General features: G+C 36.0%; 1 protein-coding gene across 1 annotated transcript in view; it reads left to right on the forward strand.

Annotated features, from left to right (window-relative positions):
• sei (seizure) overlaps positions 1–17913 on the forward strand; it is a 520652-nt gene that overhangs the window by 434315 nt on the left and 68424 nt on the right. The window contains exon 14 of the mRNA XM_068225985.1: positions 1786–1875. Coding sequence (XP_068082086.1) covers positions 1786–1875 — 90 coding nt within the window. The remainder of the gene's footprint in view (positions 1–1785; positions 1876–17913) is intronic.

Raw genomic sequence — 17913 nt, forward strand, 5'->3', positions numbered from 1 at the left:
AAAGCCCCTAGCAAAAAAAAAAAAAAAATCTAGGTCATTGTGTAATTGATCTATATTTAGAGAAAATTAATTTTAGTTTTCAGAAATGTCAATCCAAGGAAAGTATTCTAAACTCATGAAATGTTGGAGGGAAATTAACAGCAGGCTACTAAACTGACTAAGTGGAGAAGTGATCATTGCAAGGGCAGATGTGCTAGAAATCTCCGCCATAATCAGTTATATTACAATCAGTGATAGGAAGAGTAAAAGAATAAAGTACTTGGGCTTAGATTTCCTTGAGAAATAGTTTACTAAGTTATGATATCAAATTACTTTTTCAAAATGAAAGCAGTAAAATTACACATACTTTACAGAATATTAGTCTTAAGGAAATCACTGATTTGTTTGGGTATTTTTTTTTTTTTTTTTTTTTTTTTTTTTTTTTTTTTTTTTTTTTGCTTGGGGTTGGAATAATACAAAAGTTTGCAAGTAGAAGGAATATATATTAACTCATTTTGTGTTTCTTAGAATAGAGGCCTTGAGTGGCTATGATCACTAGGTGAGACTAAACATAATACCTTGAAATTTTTGAAATGATCCTTTTCTCATCATTTTTATTAGTTAATGACATTTAGCATTCAAAATTATTTTCTATTTACTTTGCAAATAAATTAATTGGTTCTTAAAATTCACATCACTAATCCTTGAGTCTCAAGGGGGAAAGTATAGATTTACATTTACTTAAATGACACTGTATGTGGGCACTTGAAGTAAGAAATACCAGTGTTTAATTCTAAGAACTTCATTGGAATGTCTTTGGAAGTACTGGAAAATACCTCATCCAGAATTGGTTAAGCTATTGGTTCTGCTGTACTAGAACCAAAAAGTTATCTTCATCATCATTTCTTCCCCCTTTCCTGCTACCATATGATGTATATCTATTACTAGGATGTAACTATTTCTATTTTACTTCAGGAAGTAAATTACAAGAAATACCTTTTGTTAAAAGTAATGATTACAAGTAAAAATTACTAAGAATGTAATCATTACAAGTAATTTGATTACTTTTACTCAATTACTTCCCTACTCTGATTACAATCATTCACCATTTTAAGAAGTTATAAAGAGAAGTACAATAGATCGATGAATGGTCTTTCCTGTATTTTGCAGAGCCATGTCATCAACTCTGAGTGTCAAACAGTATAGACTTCACATGCATCATACATGTACATTACAGTGCATTGTGAAGGTCAAAATGTCAGTTATTAAAACTGATTAGTACTAAAATATTATTTAATTACGTCAGAGTGACTAAGAATTCTTATTAGAAATATCTAGTTCATTATGTATTGTACATGCTTATGTTGTTTTTGTAGGAATATTAGATTAGTTTCTCCACATTTTATCACTTTATATTTTATTCCTAGATGAAGTAAGGTATTTTTCTCACAGTAATAGTATTTTCACCTCAGTGAACAGTATGATAGCAGTTAATTTCGTTTTCTTAATAGATCGTAGTATCTGCCTTGCATAGTAGCTCGAGATAATCCAGTGACAAGCTGCTTGCTTTTAGAAGATTTCTGTTGGTATACAGGGTACCCTTTGGAGTAGAATAAGAAGTAATTCATATGCTAACAAAATTGTATCCTAGCCATATACATTGTATTTAGCTAGTTTGTACCTTGATTTGGTCATCAGATTATATCACTTATACTAGCTGTAGAATACTTACTAATGGTCCAGTGAGCAGCTGACAAAACAAGCCTTGTCAGCTAAGCTAACAGTTTGGTATTTGGCTGTGCGCAGGCATGTTATCGCAACTGAAACGGAGCTTCACCGATCTCCGCTTGCACAGATCTCCCAGCCAGAGGCTCCACAACACCGAACTTAAGACCGGTAGGCATCTGGCGAGCATGAAGCACGTTTGCATGAAATTTGTTGCTTTCATTCACCTGTTGCCTTTGCCCTGACTGCAGTAGACCACAACATAATGGTTTGTATTCAAGAATTTTTATGTTAATATGCCAGTTCCAGCAGAAGTTGAAATAAAGGAAGCTCTGGAAATGTAGTCCCAGAACAACAATAGTTTAGACTACACCAAAACAAGTAAAATGATGATAGCATCATACTTTCTTCTTTTTTAGCCCTTGAACCTAGTGAAACAGAAGCTAGCATCGTACTGTCTTAGTGTTGTACAGTGTCCTTACATTTCTAGGAAAGCTCCTTAGCAACATGGAGTTATTTATATAGATGTCACACTCTGGCAGGTCTATACTGTCATATTTCATGTCTTGATGTAGCCTAGTTTGACATGATGTTCTGGGATGGTACTATCCTAAGGGAATGTGTCTATTCAAATACACTTCCTATTCAGTTTCTTATAGTACCTATAAACTGTTTTTATTTCCTATTTTAGTTGTAAGGAAAATTAGTGAAGTACAGCCTGCTCTTTGAACCTTCTACCTCATTTTAATGCTTCTGTATTTCATGATCCACAAGAGTGCAATAACAAAATATATTTGTGTATCTTCTGGCAACTGTATGATATACATCACTGAGTGCTCCAGTGCACAACGATGTTTGTTGTATCTTGGCCTTAATCGCTAGTTTCATTAACAACTACCTGTACAACAGTTGGAGTCTTCCTACAACTGAACACCACATGAATAAAATTGGGCTTAGGCACATAGATTCCAATTTTCCAAAACTCTGGCCTTAGGATTTATTTACAGCTGTAGCAAATGCTAGTCTGAACCTGTTCCCTGTTGTGGACGATAAACTGTCATCAAGCAGAAATTGCCCGCTCTATGTTATGGATGTAGATTTTTCACAAATTATTTTGATCAAATGTGCCTTGTATTTTAGTCAATGTTTTGGAAAAAGTACCTTTCTTGAAATACTAATAAAATGTACTTTTTTCTACCTTTATGTTGAGTTTAGTATGGTATGCCTCAAAATAGGGGTTGAAGCACAAAGACACATTTTCACAGGCAGCGCACATTGTTCTTACATCTTTCATAAAACCTATGTTCTGATGCAACACACATCAGCAGCTAGCATATTTTTTCTTGTCTATGGATGGAAACTTGGAGATGAAATCTCTCTCTTTTTGCCTAAAGGGTGAGGGCTTTGTTGATTTTCTTCCCCCTGTGAGGATGGGGTGTGACACATAGTGTTCTTCTGTCAGGACATGCGCGGGTGTGAGACGGAAATCGAGAAGTGTTAATCTCTTCCCCACATTTAGTGCTCTCCAAATGTCAAGGCTGCTGTAAATAGCAATGACCAACATGTGAAGTATTCCAGTAAAATCATCCTGAATATAGGGGTTTACTGTGCAAAAGGTTGAGTAGTTTTGATTTTTTGGTATGTTATTAGTGTTGAGCCTGTAATGTAAAATCAAAGTTTTCAACCTTGGGGCATTGAAAACACGTCAAAAATGTTTACCTTTTCTATGTTTTTTAATATCTCCTAAATAGTTCATCCAACAAAAAAACGTCTTTTCAGATTTAAAGTTGAGTAAATTTGTTAAAATTTGAGCCCAAATTTAGCTCTGTAGGTTATGTAGTGATTGAGATACAGGCTTTCAAACAATTGTGTTTTTATCAAAATGTTGCAAAAGTTGTGATTTCTTTCTGAATTTTGTTAAATTTCTCCTAAATTCAGCCAGTCAGGCAAATTACAAAGCCCAAAAACTCAAGTCACTTAAAATCATGAACATTGACAAGTGAATTACATTTAATCTATCAATGACAAGTTTACGCAACGTAAACAATACTGTACATACGAGTATATACACATGTTTAAAGTGATTTCATATAATCTGATGAAGTTCTTGCAGAACAAAACATGTCATTCTTTGTATAACAGTATGTAGGCCTACTTTTTACAGGTATGTTTACAGTGTTATAATTTATATTGAAATTGGTGTGTGTTCGACAGACTGGAAAATTTTTATGTTACACCTAAATTAAGGTGTTTAGAGCAAACATCATATGAATCAGTTTTAAAGGTGAGTAAATTTTCTATATATAGAGCACAATAGGGCATTTCTATAACTAGTATTTGAAGACCTGTAGTTGTTCAAAGACGATGTTGTGTTATGAATCTGGAGACAAACACCAAACAAGCAGGTGATGTATGAATTTAATGATTTGGTGGGGGGGGGTGTTGGACACACACACATAGATACACAGAAATTACTATCTGCATCTGCGGAGTAGTTTTGAGAGCTTGTAAGTTTTTTTTTTTTTTGCTACTTGCTTGACGTCGCACCGACACAGATAGGTCTTATGGCGACGATGGGACAGGAAAGGCCTAGGAGTGGGAAGGAAGCGGCCGTGGCCTTAATTAAGGTACAGCCCCAGCATTTGCCTGGTGTGAAAATGGGAAACCACGGAAAACCATTTTCAGGGCTGCCGACAGTGGGGTTCGAACCTACTATCTCCCGAATACTGGATACTGGCCGCACTTAAGCGACTGCAGCTATCGAGCTCGGTGAGCTTGTAAGTACGGCATGAGTAACAGATATATTTACAACTAACAAGATACCCGTGCTTCGCTATGGTATTATACTAAAATTTATAATTGAATAATTATTGTTTTATATATAATCCGCCGAAATTCGCAATCTGACTGTTTTTCTGAAAGAATCCGCCAAAATTCGTGATCTGACTCGTTTTCTAATAGATTATCGCAAGTTTCCTCCCGTTTTTCAATCTTTCTTTCCAGCAATCGATTTCGTACTTCCCGGGCTAGGTCCAGGTATTCCACCCGGTCAGTTGGGTCCCAAAATCTTTGCCATCTTTTCCTATAAGCATTTTCAATATGGATCAAATCCTTGAGGAGATCCGGCCTTGGGTGCCTTGGCGGTACTGAACCCGCGGCCGGACTGCATTCTTAGTCACTACCCGTCCAGGACCCGTTCTCAGCGCGGTCGGCACATTTGACGACGGTGCAGAACATTATTATTATTATTATTATTATTATTATTATTATTATTATTATTATTATTATTATTATTATTATTATTATTATTATTATTATTATTATTATTATTATTATTATAGATGTTCTGGACCCCATAGCAAGATGCAAGACCGCTACTTGGTGGTAAATTACATCTGCTGCCATTGTCATTGTTGACAAAGTGACCAGCACCATTGTCGCGCGTAGGCAAGTGTGCGGGATTTCTGGCGATACGAATGACATACTTCCGTGCATTATTGACCTTATTATAGAGGTGAACAATTGGACGGTCAATCTCATTCCTATCGTTTATTTCAAAGGTGTTTAAATTTTTATTTATATGCCAGGAGGATCTACTGTAATCTAAGAACGTTCTCCGAAAACGAACCCAGGAAAGATTAAAAATGATCGCTTTATGATCAGAATAAGTACATCGAAAATCTACAGCCTGTTTCCAGTCATTCGACAGGGTCAGGAATGGAATGAACAAAGCCCCCATCTACCGGCGACAATAGGAATTGTGCCGGCTGCCGAAGCCTGTCGCACTCCTCTGGGGCAATGGATAATGAATGACAAATGAAATGATATTGGACAGTGTTGCTGGAATGAATAATGACAGGGTAAACCGGAGTATGCGGAGAAAAACCTGTCCCGCCTCCGTGTTGTCCAGCACGAATGTCACATGGAGTGACCGGGATTTGAACCACGGAACCCAGCTGTGAGAGGCCGGCGCGCTGCCCCTGAGCAACGGAGGCTCCTTATAAGTACATTCTGAACAGTAAAATCAATTGGTCTCACCTCCTTTCACACCCCACCGCCGTTAAGTTTATTCACCCCTGCCCCAAACTAAAATAAAATTAAAAGAAGGCATGTTTCTTTGTGTTTAAAGGAGATTCCAAACACCAATGTTCACGTTCATTACCTTCAGTTTTGAGATATAAGTATCCCCATAAAAATAATTCACTTTTTTTCATTTCCCTTCACACTCCTCCCCCCCCCCCCATAAGTGAATTTTCCGGCAAAAAACTTGTTGCTTTAATAGTAAAGGATCTTTTAAATACCAATTGTCACGACTCTAACTTCATCAGTTTTTTTATTTATGTGTCCTCATGAAAGGAATTCAACTCCTTTTCACTCCCGAACCCCAAGATGAATTCCCCCCCCCCAAAAAACGTGTTTTTCTTTGTTTTTAAAGGAGATCCAAATATCAATTTTCATGTCTGTAACAACTTTAGTTTTTATTAGATGTAAGTATTCTCAAACAATTAAGTCAATTAATTTTTCAATTTTTCAACCCCCCCCCCTTTATCATTGGATTTTCCGAGAATACGTGTTTCTTTACTTTTAAAGCAGATTCCAAATATCAAATTTCACGTCTGTAACATCTTCATTTTTGAGATATCAGTAGCCTAATTTAAAAAAATTCAACACCATTTTCAGTCACTTTTACCCACCCCCACCCTGACCACCAAAGTGGTATTTCGGAAAACTAAAAATACACGTTTCTTGATTTTTAATGGAGATAAAAAAAACCATTTTTCACTTCTGTAACATGTTAAGTTTTTGAGATATACTGTATAAATTCTCATTTTAAAATTTCACCCCCTTTTTAGTTCCCCTTAAGTGGAGTTTCCAAAAACAAGTCACTTATATTTCTTTACATTTACAGGAGATTCCAAAAAACACTTTTTACGTCTGAAACATTTTACGTCTCTCAGGTATTCTGTAGATATTTTCTTTAAAAAATTCACCCCAATTTGTCACTCCTATTTAACCGCCATTAATTGCATTTTCAAAAAACAAAAAACAAATAACATGTTTCTTTATTTTTAAAGGAGATTCCACATACAAATTTTCATTTCTGTAATATCTTCAGTTTCTGAGATATATGTATCTTCATTAAAGGCATTCAACCCATTATTCACCCTTTTACACCCCTCCTATTGGGATTTAGAGAAAAAAAGTCTTCCTTTATTTTAAAGGAGATTCTAAATATCAAGTTTTACATGTGCAAACTTTTAAAGTTTTGAGATATAGATACAGTCATTTTAAATATCCTCCCCCTTTTCACCCACCACTATTCGAATTTTCCAAAAGCAAAAAAAAAAAGTTTCTTTATTTTTAAAAGAGATCCCAAATACCAATTTTCAGGTCTGTAATATTTTCAGTTTCTGAGATATAAGTTTCCTCATTAAAGGCATTCAACCCCTTTTTCACCCCTCATATTGAAATTTTCCGAAAACAAAAAATACATGTTTCTTTATTTTTAAAGGAGATTCTAAATACCAACTTTTACATCCGTAAACTTTTCAAGTTTTAAGATGTAGATACACTCGTTTTAAAAATTCACCCCTCTTTTCACCCCCATATTTGGATTTTCCAAAAATGAAAAAAATCCCTGTTTCTTCATTTTTAAAGTAGATCCCAAATACCAATTTTCAGGTCTGTAATATCTTCAGGTTCTGAAATATAAGTAGCCTCATTAAAGGCATTCATCCCATTTTTCACCCTTTTCCAACCTTCCTATTGGGATTTTCCGAAAACAAAAAAGTACAGGTTTCTTTATTTTTAAAGGAGACTCTAAATACCAATTTTTACATCTATAAATTTTTAAGTTTTGAGCTATAGGTACACTCATTTTAAAAATTCACCCCCTTTTCACCCCCCCAATTAATTGGATTTTCCAAAAAGAAAAATACATGTTTCTTTATTTTTAAAGGAGATCCCAAACACCAATTTTCAGATCTGTAATACCTTCATTTTCTGAGATATAAGAATCCTCATTAAAGGCATTCAACCCCTTTTTCACCCGTTGTCACCCCTCCTATTGGGATTTTCCGAAAACAAAAAAATACGTGTTTCTTTATTTTTAATGGAGACTCTAAATACCAATTTTTACATCTGTAAACTTTCAAAGTTTTGAGATATAGATACACTCATTTTAAAAATTCACCCCCCCTTTTCACCCTCCCATTAATTGGATTTTCCAAAAACCAAGAAATACGTGTTTCTTTATTTTTAAAAGAGGTCAAAAGTACAAATTTTCAGTTCTGTAATGTGTTCAGTTTCTGAGATATAAGTACCAGTATCCTGATTAAAGGCATTTAACCAATTTTTCACCCTTTTTCACCCCTCCTATTGGGATTTTCTGAAAACAAAAAAATATGTGTTTCCTTATATTTAAAGAAGATTCTAAATACTAATTTTTACATCTGTAAACTTTTAAAGTTTTGAGATATAGATACACTCATTTTAAAATTTCGACCCTCCTTTTCACCCCCTTAGCGACGGAATATCCAAAAGTCCTCTCTTAGCGAGCACCTACATCTTAATATTGATATATCCCCATAATTTCATTTCTTTATGTCCAGTAGTTTTGGCCTGGCGATGATGAATCAGTCAGTCAGTCAGTCAGTCAGTCAGTCAGTCAGTCAGTCAGTCAGTCAGTCAGTCAGTCAGTCAGTCAGTCAGTCAGTCAGTCAGTCAGTCAGTCAGGACAAGTTATTTTTTATATATATATAGATTATGTTTATTTCATAATACAAAATCAGTGACTAGTGAACAACATGTGGACATGCACCCTTCTTGCATTGCTCACGACAATGAAGATGCTGGAAATTTTATGTAGTGGTTTTCTGAACACATACCATTCCCCGTAAATGATGTGCTGATGTCGATAACTATTGGCATGGTAGGAACAGAGGATGTTAATTGCCACTTGTCTTACGAACTTGATTTGAAAAGAATCTCCACAATTGTTGGTGATAACTTCAAAAACATTCAATTGGAATGTAAAGATAAAGTGATCACACTTGCTTCAGTTCCTAATAGTGCTAATATTGGGAAGGAAAAAATACTGTGTACCCACTAATACTCTTCCACAGAATTTGTGTAACCAAACAGTCAGATGAAAACCTGAAATTTTTTTTCACATTTAAACTGTCACCTTTTCCTTTGTCACTGTTTAGGAAAGAAGGCATGTGAAAGGGGTATAAAATGTCTTTATTTTTGGCATTCACACCACCCACAGATGCTGTTGAAGGGAAAAGAAAAATCTGTACTGGTGGATGGAGGTTGTCTTCTTTCATAAAGTTGTTTAACAGCAGATTTTGAATTTTGGGGGCACTGCTAAGAGTTATCTCACATACCTAAAAGTACACTATGGTTCAAACATTGCTGTAGTGTTTGATGGATATCCTTCTTATGTGATGGGGATGGGCATGAAAAGTGCAGAACATATTTGACACAAAAACTTTTATTCATTACGTGAGATCCTATTTAATGAAGCCACATGTCCAGAAATTTCTCAAGAATTTTATTCAAATGAATGCAGTAAAGTACATTTCACTGGCCTCCTGAGAAAGATATTACAAGGAATGTTCTTTAATGCTCTATGTGCAGTAAATTCACTTACCTTTAAAACTGATCCATATAATGTTTGCTCTAAACATCTTAGTTTAACAACAACAAGAGCACCATCTTGTCTAGTACATTTACCCCCAACTGTGGATGCAGAACGATTTCATGCCTTGAGATGTTACCATCAGATACAGAAGTGGTTCGAACATCAGAAAAATGCTCTTTAGTAGGGGCTGGGTACCTATCCGATATGGCTCCTCCTGCCAAAAAAAACTACAAGTAATGTGGCTTCTGAATCCCTCTTTAAAATAATATCTTGCAAGTGCAAGAAAGGGTGCAAGAACACTTGTGGTTGCTGGAAGGCAGGTCCCATATGTTCTTCCCTGTGCACCTGTTTCCTGGGAGGAGCTTGTAAAAGTGTGCCTGAAATTTCTCTATTTGAAGACAGCAATGAAGGTGAAGAAGACCCTCCAACATTCATAAATGAATGTATGAGCAATGATATGGAAACTTTTGATATTGAGCTGGATGGATGATAAGGATTAGGAGCAGCAAGCAGAGTTTGAAGAGGTTTGTCCTGGACCTTCAAAACAGCAAAAACTGTTAACATATTCTGATCTATGTCTCACTACTAATGACCTAGTTTCAACTTGTGGTATACAAAGTAAACATTTTTTAAAATATTTCTGTGTATCCTGCATGATGTCCAAACATAAAGTTGTAATGACAGTGAATGTTGATTGATAAATAATTACATGTACAAATATTGTATTTGTGTGGAATTTTTTTATAGCCTTTAATCAAACAACTGCATATCTTGAAATACTGGTCATAGAAATGTTCTTTAATGCTCTATGTGCAGTAAATTCACTTACCTTTAAAACTGATCCATATAATGTTTGCTCTAAACATCTTAGTTTAACAACAACAAGAGCACCATCTTGTCTAGTACATTTACCCCCAACTGTGGATGCAGTACTTTTTCATGCCTTGAGATGTTACCATCAGATACAGAAGTGTTTCGAACATCAGTTTCTATTTAACAAAACTGAATAGAAAATCACAACTTCAACAACTTTTTTGATAAATACCTGATTGTTTGAAAGCTTGTATATCAGTTACTATACAAGCTACGGAGCTGTAGGGAATTTAATCCTCTTTACTCCTCTTTAAAACAATGTTTTGGTTCAACCAGCCATTTATGAGATATACTGATAAAACAGGCCTGAGGTAAAAATAAAAATTATGCTTTTTCCCAATACCAAGTGGGGTGCTGTGGCATGCCAAGGTGGAAAACTTGCGTTTTACCTTACAGGCTCAACACCAATAACATATCAGAAAGTCAAACCACCAAGCGATTTGGCCATACAGTTAGGGGCATCTAGGAGATAGTGGGTGTGAACCCCACTGAAGCTAGCCCTGAAGATGGTTTCCCGTGGTTTCCCGTTTTCACATCAGGCAAATGGTGCTGTACCTTAATTAAGGCCATGGGTGTTTCCTTCCCACTCCTAGGCCTTTCCTATCCCATCGTCGCCATAAGACCTATCTGTGTCGGTGCAACGTAAAGCAAATAATAATAAATAAAATAGTCAAACCTAGCTGACCTTTTGCATAGCAAAATATATAATTTTACTGGACTAAAGGAACAATTTCTTATACTTCACAGTTTTCCTCATAGAGGGATATGCATTTGTCTCTTTATCTTCTAAATCTATACCCCCATATTCTGATTATAATCATCCGCTAGGTTGGGTTTGAAAATTGCTAATTTCGTGACAGGATCAGTACTCCATGTATCCACCATTCCCATCCTAAAGTGACAATTAGATAAAATGAATACTAGTCCTTTATCACTCCGTAACACATACATGGAAGGGGGTAATTGCCTGACTTTCATTTATCTCCTCCATAGTCTTTTGGTTTTACCAATTCTTGGTAGTCGAACCTTGTTATTTTGAACATCTCCAATTGCATTCATTCCTTTATTATAGAGAGCTATAAACAGTTTTGGAGAACTGTACCAATCATCCAGATATACTGTTCTGACCTGGTTTAGTAGTGGGTCTATTGGATGCATTACAATTGAACCTAAAGGCAATAAATCCTGGTCTAAGCTGTTGTCTGTAGATTTCCCTCTGCAAATACTGCTATCATAAAAATATCCAGTTCCACTCTTGCAAATATCAAAACTGTTTGATTCCAAGCCTAGCCCTTTTCATCCTAATGAACTGCTCCCCCTCTCAACTGCCCTCTTTGACAACATTACATTTTCTTCTATGGTGACTTTTAGACCAGTCAGGTAACTGTCTCTAAATTTATTTATGACATGTGTAACTACAGGTCAGATCTTGTGCAGTTTATCATCATTTGGTATGTCAAACTGATAAAATGGAGAAACTGTAGTATTGAAGGGAACCTATTTTCTGATAAATGTTTCACATAGAAAGGTATAGAAAGCATTTCATCATATGACCAGTACATTTCCATTCATGGTTTATTGACAATAACCATCAATCTAATTAGTGACAGAAAGCTATAAATGTCATCATCTGCACTGTTTACCCATTTGTAAATCCCTTGTTTTTGGAGTTAAATTTTCCTCTCAGACTAGATTTCCCCCACTTTTTCCTGATATAAATTTGCTTCTGTAACTATCAAATTGATTAGTTCATCATCGATGAATTATTTTAAAATTTTCATTGGCATACTGTCAACAATTAGTCCTGTGTATGTTTGAACACCTGCTATTCCATCAGTGTAATAATGAGGTTTTATGTCTAGTCCATTGTTGTCTGTGCTCCACATATCTGACTCCTCCCTCAACCCTACAGGAACATACCTTCATCTCTTTCGCTTTTGCCACTTGAACTACAGCTTCTCCAATAGTGTTTTCTAAATCACTATCATCAAAGCTGAAATCAATATCACTTGTGTTATATAGTACATCTTTGATGAAGTCCGTCATAATTTCCACACCACTAACACTCACTAAACATTAAATGCTCAACTCGCCTTGACTTGTTGAAGCCATAGTTAAGAGTGATAGTGACCGACCTAACTATTCAAGGAGTATTGTTTCTATAATCTCATAAGATCTGTACAGGTCTGTATGTTTATTGCAAAATAGTCAGATGTGTCAGCATCCATAATATCTTTTCTCAGCATTGATTCAACTCCTATTACAATATCTGGTAAATACAATGGCTGTAATTAAAATAGTGGCAATATTGATAGAACGCAAGATTTAATAAACTAACAAGTACAGTTGAATTACATTCCTTCACCCTAGTCACCCGCATAGTCTGTTACCTTTTGCTGAATGTCAGAAAGCTGTTGGAGACCATTGGCAAGGCGTTCTCTATTGATGAAAGCGACAGAGCGCCCTGCTGCGCGGAGTACAGATGCCACGCTGGGAAATCAGATGCCTCAGAGGGGTTCCTTCAACTTCAGAAACAGGTCAAAGTCACAAGGACTCATATCTGGTGAGTATGGAGGTGTTCCAAGACCTCCCAATGACTCCATATGAATAACAGCTTGACACTGCTTGCGACATGACAATGTGCGTTGTCCTGCAACACGATAAGGTGATCGTCTTGCAATAAACATGATCGAATCTGTCCAGGTGGATGCCAGCCAGTGCATACCAGAGCCATTTCTGTACAACAGTGAGTTAACGTGGAACCCAAGGGGATGGAATTTTCCTTATGTTAAGGCATTTTGTCAGTATGTGCTACGCCGTTTGACGACTGAGACCGACCTCTACGGATAATTCCCTGACAGTCTATCAATGGTGTACTCAAACAAGACCACCTACTACGTCAATCTGGTCCTGAGGAATGGACGGCCGACCTGTGCATTGCAAATCCACAGTCTCATTCTGATCAGCACAAAACACCTTGACCCATTGTGTAACCGTCCTATACAGTACTGCATTCTCACCACACGCTTCATGTAATCCCCTATAATATTCTGATGCATTTTTGCCATGGGCAACCTTGATTTTAATCCACAAATGCTGAGAACATTTTGAAAACATCTACACTCTTCACTTCAATGCCACACAGCAACAATGCTCCCAACTGGAAGCCAGTCAAATGCACACTACACATTGACAACAGTGCCACTCAACTGCACCTATGTCCTATTTGTGCATGCCCAATCTCCTGTGAGTGTCTGGATTATGTTGCCATTACTTTATTTACAACCCTCGTATATATCTATTAAATTACTTAATTCTATTGCTTTCTTTACAATACTTCAGCAGTTCAGCACTTAACAACTTTGTCATCCTTACTTGATTTTCACCTTCCTATACTCTCATCACTGCTCCCTAGTCCACCCTGTTTCACTGAAGGTGCCTCCCTATAAATCTTCTAAACAAACTCCCTAACTTATACGTACCATTGCACTTCATGTGATGGCCATCTGTGTGTAGATCTCTATCTCCTACCCACCCCTGTATCTACAAATCTAATTCCCTATTTTTCACATACCCACTCCATAGTCTCATTTAAATCCCCGATCACCCTCCAGTCAGTATCCCGCTGATAACAATTTCTACTCCCTTAATCATTTCCCACGCTGCCATAACCAAATCCCATGAATCCCCAACAATGTTATTACCTATTCTTCTTGCCTTATATTGTTGGCACATATGTGGAAAATTTCCACCTTCTCCTTACCCTCCTCCTTCTCTTCTACTTTTATCAATAAATTTTATAAATTTTCCAGCTAACTCTTGTCCAATAATGGACCAACTATATTGGTATTATAAATTTACTCATTCGAACAAATATTTCAGGTTCCCTATGGGAATCAACATCTTTATAATGTATGTTCTACTCTATTGGTGGGAAGGTGGTGTGAAATGATTTTAGTAGATGAATAAGCTTGAACTGAGCTTTTAAAAATAGGAAAGATAAAGTTGAAGATAAAGTTGGAATTCAAGAGGACGAACTGGGGCAAATATTCATTTATAGGATGAGGTATAGGAGATTGGAATGTTCAATGTATTTTCAAGTTGTTTGCAAACATTTAAGATAAGGCTAGGTTAACAAATGATAGGGAATCTGCCACCTTGATGATGATGATGATGCTTGTTGTTTAAAGCGGCCTAACATCGAAGGTCATCGACCCTCTGCCACCTTGGCAACATTCCTAAATGCAGATCATTGATGACTGATCAAGAGTTATAGGCGCACATATTTGTCTTGTGATATGATTCTGAGCATATAAGTTTGGGAAAGGCTAGAGCCTTCTGTAGGTCAGCCGTTAAAACAAAATGACTCATTAGCTTCATTTTCATTTCATTTTAGGGAAGTTCTGGCCGATTTAATGTTTCCAAAATGTCACATGTGTCATATTCTTTTATGTTTTAACGTTGTCACATTATTGACAAGTGCCCTTTGCTGGAAGTTTGAAATGTAAACTAAATTTATTTCAAAATACATCATAATATTCCTTTTCATTAACTGGTATCACTTTGATTTCAGTATATTTGATGGCATAGAGCTCATGCATTTCATGTATATTCAGATTAGAGTTCAGGTATCTCCCATTTGGATTGCCTATGCGGGCATAGTGGCTCTTGTATCCCTTTCAGACCTGAAAGAAAACTGGCAGTGGGAATTTTTGTTTGTACGTCAAAACTGACTAAAAAGCTCTTAAATACATACATTTTTAGTTTATTCTACAAAATAAAAATCAACGTCTGAAAAAAGCGCCCACACAATTGTGTGTGTCGGGACTTAATTCACTACTTACATAAAAGAAAAATTACCTCAGTGCATGTGAATATACGGTCAAATGTTCTATTTTACAGTGTGGAATAATTTAAAACAATTAAAATCTTTGTTCAAACACAAGTATACATTACATTTTTGACACTGAGGACAAGTTTTGCTTTTACAGTCCTTTTGGTGGCAGCAATTTGTCGTCAGATCTGAAAGAAAACTGGATGTGTGAATTTTTGTTTGTACATCAAAAACTTACTAAAATGCTCTTAAATACATGAATTTGCAGTTTATTTTACAAACTAAGAAATATCGGCTGAAAAACAGCACCCACACCATTGTGCATGTCAGGACTTAATTCACTACTTACAAAAAATAAAAAATAAAAATTTCAGCTCAGTACATGTGTATATACACATGATCAAATATTTTATTTTACAGTGTGGAACGATTTTAAACAATTAAAATCTTATACATTACATTTCTCATGTAGAGTACGAGTTTTGCTTTCACAGTCCTTTTGGTGGCAGCACCCAGCACTCCCACATGCATTGCCTGTAGGGAAACCTAGCCCACACAATTGTGCATATCAACATTCAAAACCTCATGGTATTACGTATGATGTTGTAAGTTCACAATTTAGGTTCGCTAAAAAATTTACACACTTCATTAATTACATCCTGATATTCAGTAAAGCTTCTAGATTAATATGAATGCAATAAATAAATAAATACTTACTTTAGGTGTTACTGCTTCCCGCTATCTTGCCGATGAACTGTATTTTTAAACTCTTCTTCCTGCCCCCTGGTGTTCAAGCACTAAATAAAAACAACTGAAGTACATGCTGTGTCTCCCGCACAAGCACTGCAGTTCTGTCTAGCGCCAAGAAAACATCAAATTGCTGAAGTTAGGTTAAAATCACTTCTATTAAAAAAACTTGAATATTATTGTGTAAAATGTGTACAACTTACCTGAACTGGGGTCGTTATCACTTTCGTTCTATGGTAGGCACATATTCAGGTTCATAATCATCTTCATCATTATAAAGTACTATTTTCTTTTTGCTAGTGACTTCACGTTGCACCGACACAGATAGGCCTTACGGCAACGATGGGATAGGAAAGGCCTAGGAGTTGGAAGGAAGTGGCTGTGGCTTTAATTAAGGTACAGCCCCAGCATTTGCCTGGTGTGAAAATGGGAAACCACGGAAAACCATCTTCAGGGCTGCTGACAATGGGATTCGAACCCACTATCTCCCAGATGCAAGCTCACAGCCGCGTGCCTCTAACCGCATGGCCAACTCACCCAGTATTCTTGAAGTTAACTACAACAGCTGACTATAAGAGAAAAGTCTGAATAACATTCGCGGGTCTCAACTTCCCTCGACTTACGTAGAATGGCCTCTGAAAATATTTTATTTTTCTCTCTTTTAGCCTAAAATGATACTTTTGATTTACTTGACTGTGCACCATATGGAACCCGTCAAGACAAATACTTCTGACAAGTCCTAACTGCCCACGTTAACTCACACATAAAGCTGCCCCACTTCTTTTTTAAGGTATAGATCTCAGAGCTTCATCCTATTCCACATTCATTCCAGTATATTCTGAGACCGTATCCTGGGAAACCATACCCATTCCCAGAGCCAGCTATTGTATTTCTGTGTATCCACACTACCGCAGAAGCCACAGTTATCAGACAGTTTCTACTCTCTCATATATGTGGACATAATTTATTAAAGATATTTGAACCAAAAACAAAAGTGGTCTAAAGTTTGTGAAAATGAAGTAGGCCTACAGTACCAGTACAGATTACAAAGTAGAATATGATTTCATGGCTGTGAAGAACAACTTTGCCTTCATCTCTTGCCAACTTCCTGTTTCCAGACTGTGAATCAAGCTGCTTTTTCTTGAGTTGATTGGAGGTTGCATCTAACTTATTTCTCCTCTGTCAGTATGCTTTGGTCAATAGAATTTCAGAATTAAACTTCTTCTTGGTACCAGAAAAAAATTACAATACTAAAATTAGTTACTTTGTCAGGCAAATATCTTTCTAAGGTACACATCTCTGAAGTTATGAGAAATAAAAGGAGAGGTACAATAACCCATAGAGAAATAATTTACTTGCATGAGATAATGCCCTTGAAATTTCCTGTCTATGAAGTATGCCTGTAGCAGAGAGATGGTCATCTTCTATCCAGTCAGTTGTTAATGCTTTTGCTGTAAAATCTTATGAAGTTGGTACATTTATTGATATATTAAACATGAGAGAGTGTTTGAATACATATTATGTTCCTTAGCTTGGTCAGAATATAGTTCATTCAGAATATTGTTCATTAAATTTACCCCTCTCTCATTCTGCTGACTCTGGTAATAACCTACACTAAATTCAATCTGAAAGTGAGGGTCAGAGAGGAGGAAAATTACTTTCCCTGATGAGGAAACAATATTGGTATCAACAGCCAGGGGATTCTCCCCCTCCCCTGTTAATTCACACCCTACCTGTTTCTCTGTTACTACCTTCTACTCTCCATTTGTTTGATAATGAGGAATAGTTAAAACAGATTATTTCTTAATCCTGAAGGATACAACTTCATTATTGCTATCCTTTGTGATTTATTCCAGTGTTAGTGACACTTGTGACAAATCTATAATTGTGAGGATTTGCAGTCTGTTGAAACAAATGCAGATTTAAAAAAACTAGAAAATAACTAGAAAAAATGAAAACATTTAATAACATATTATACCTGAAAATGATACCATTTAATTAAAAACAGAATGACATGATTCTTTCCTTCTTCTTGAAAGAACATCATCACATTTTATGAAATCACACTTTATTTTTTTTATTATTATTACAGTATTATTATTGCATTTTA

The sequence above is a fragment of the Anabrus simplex genome, chromosome 2 (assembly GCF_040414725.1).
Source record: "Anabrus simplex isolate iqAnaSimp1 chromosome 2, ASM4041472v1, whole genome shotgun sequence".
Classification (NCBI taxonomy): Eukaryota; Metazoa; Arthropoda; class Insecta; order Orthoptera; family Tettigoniidae; genus Anabrus; species Anabrus simplex.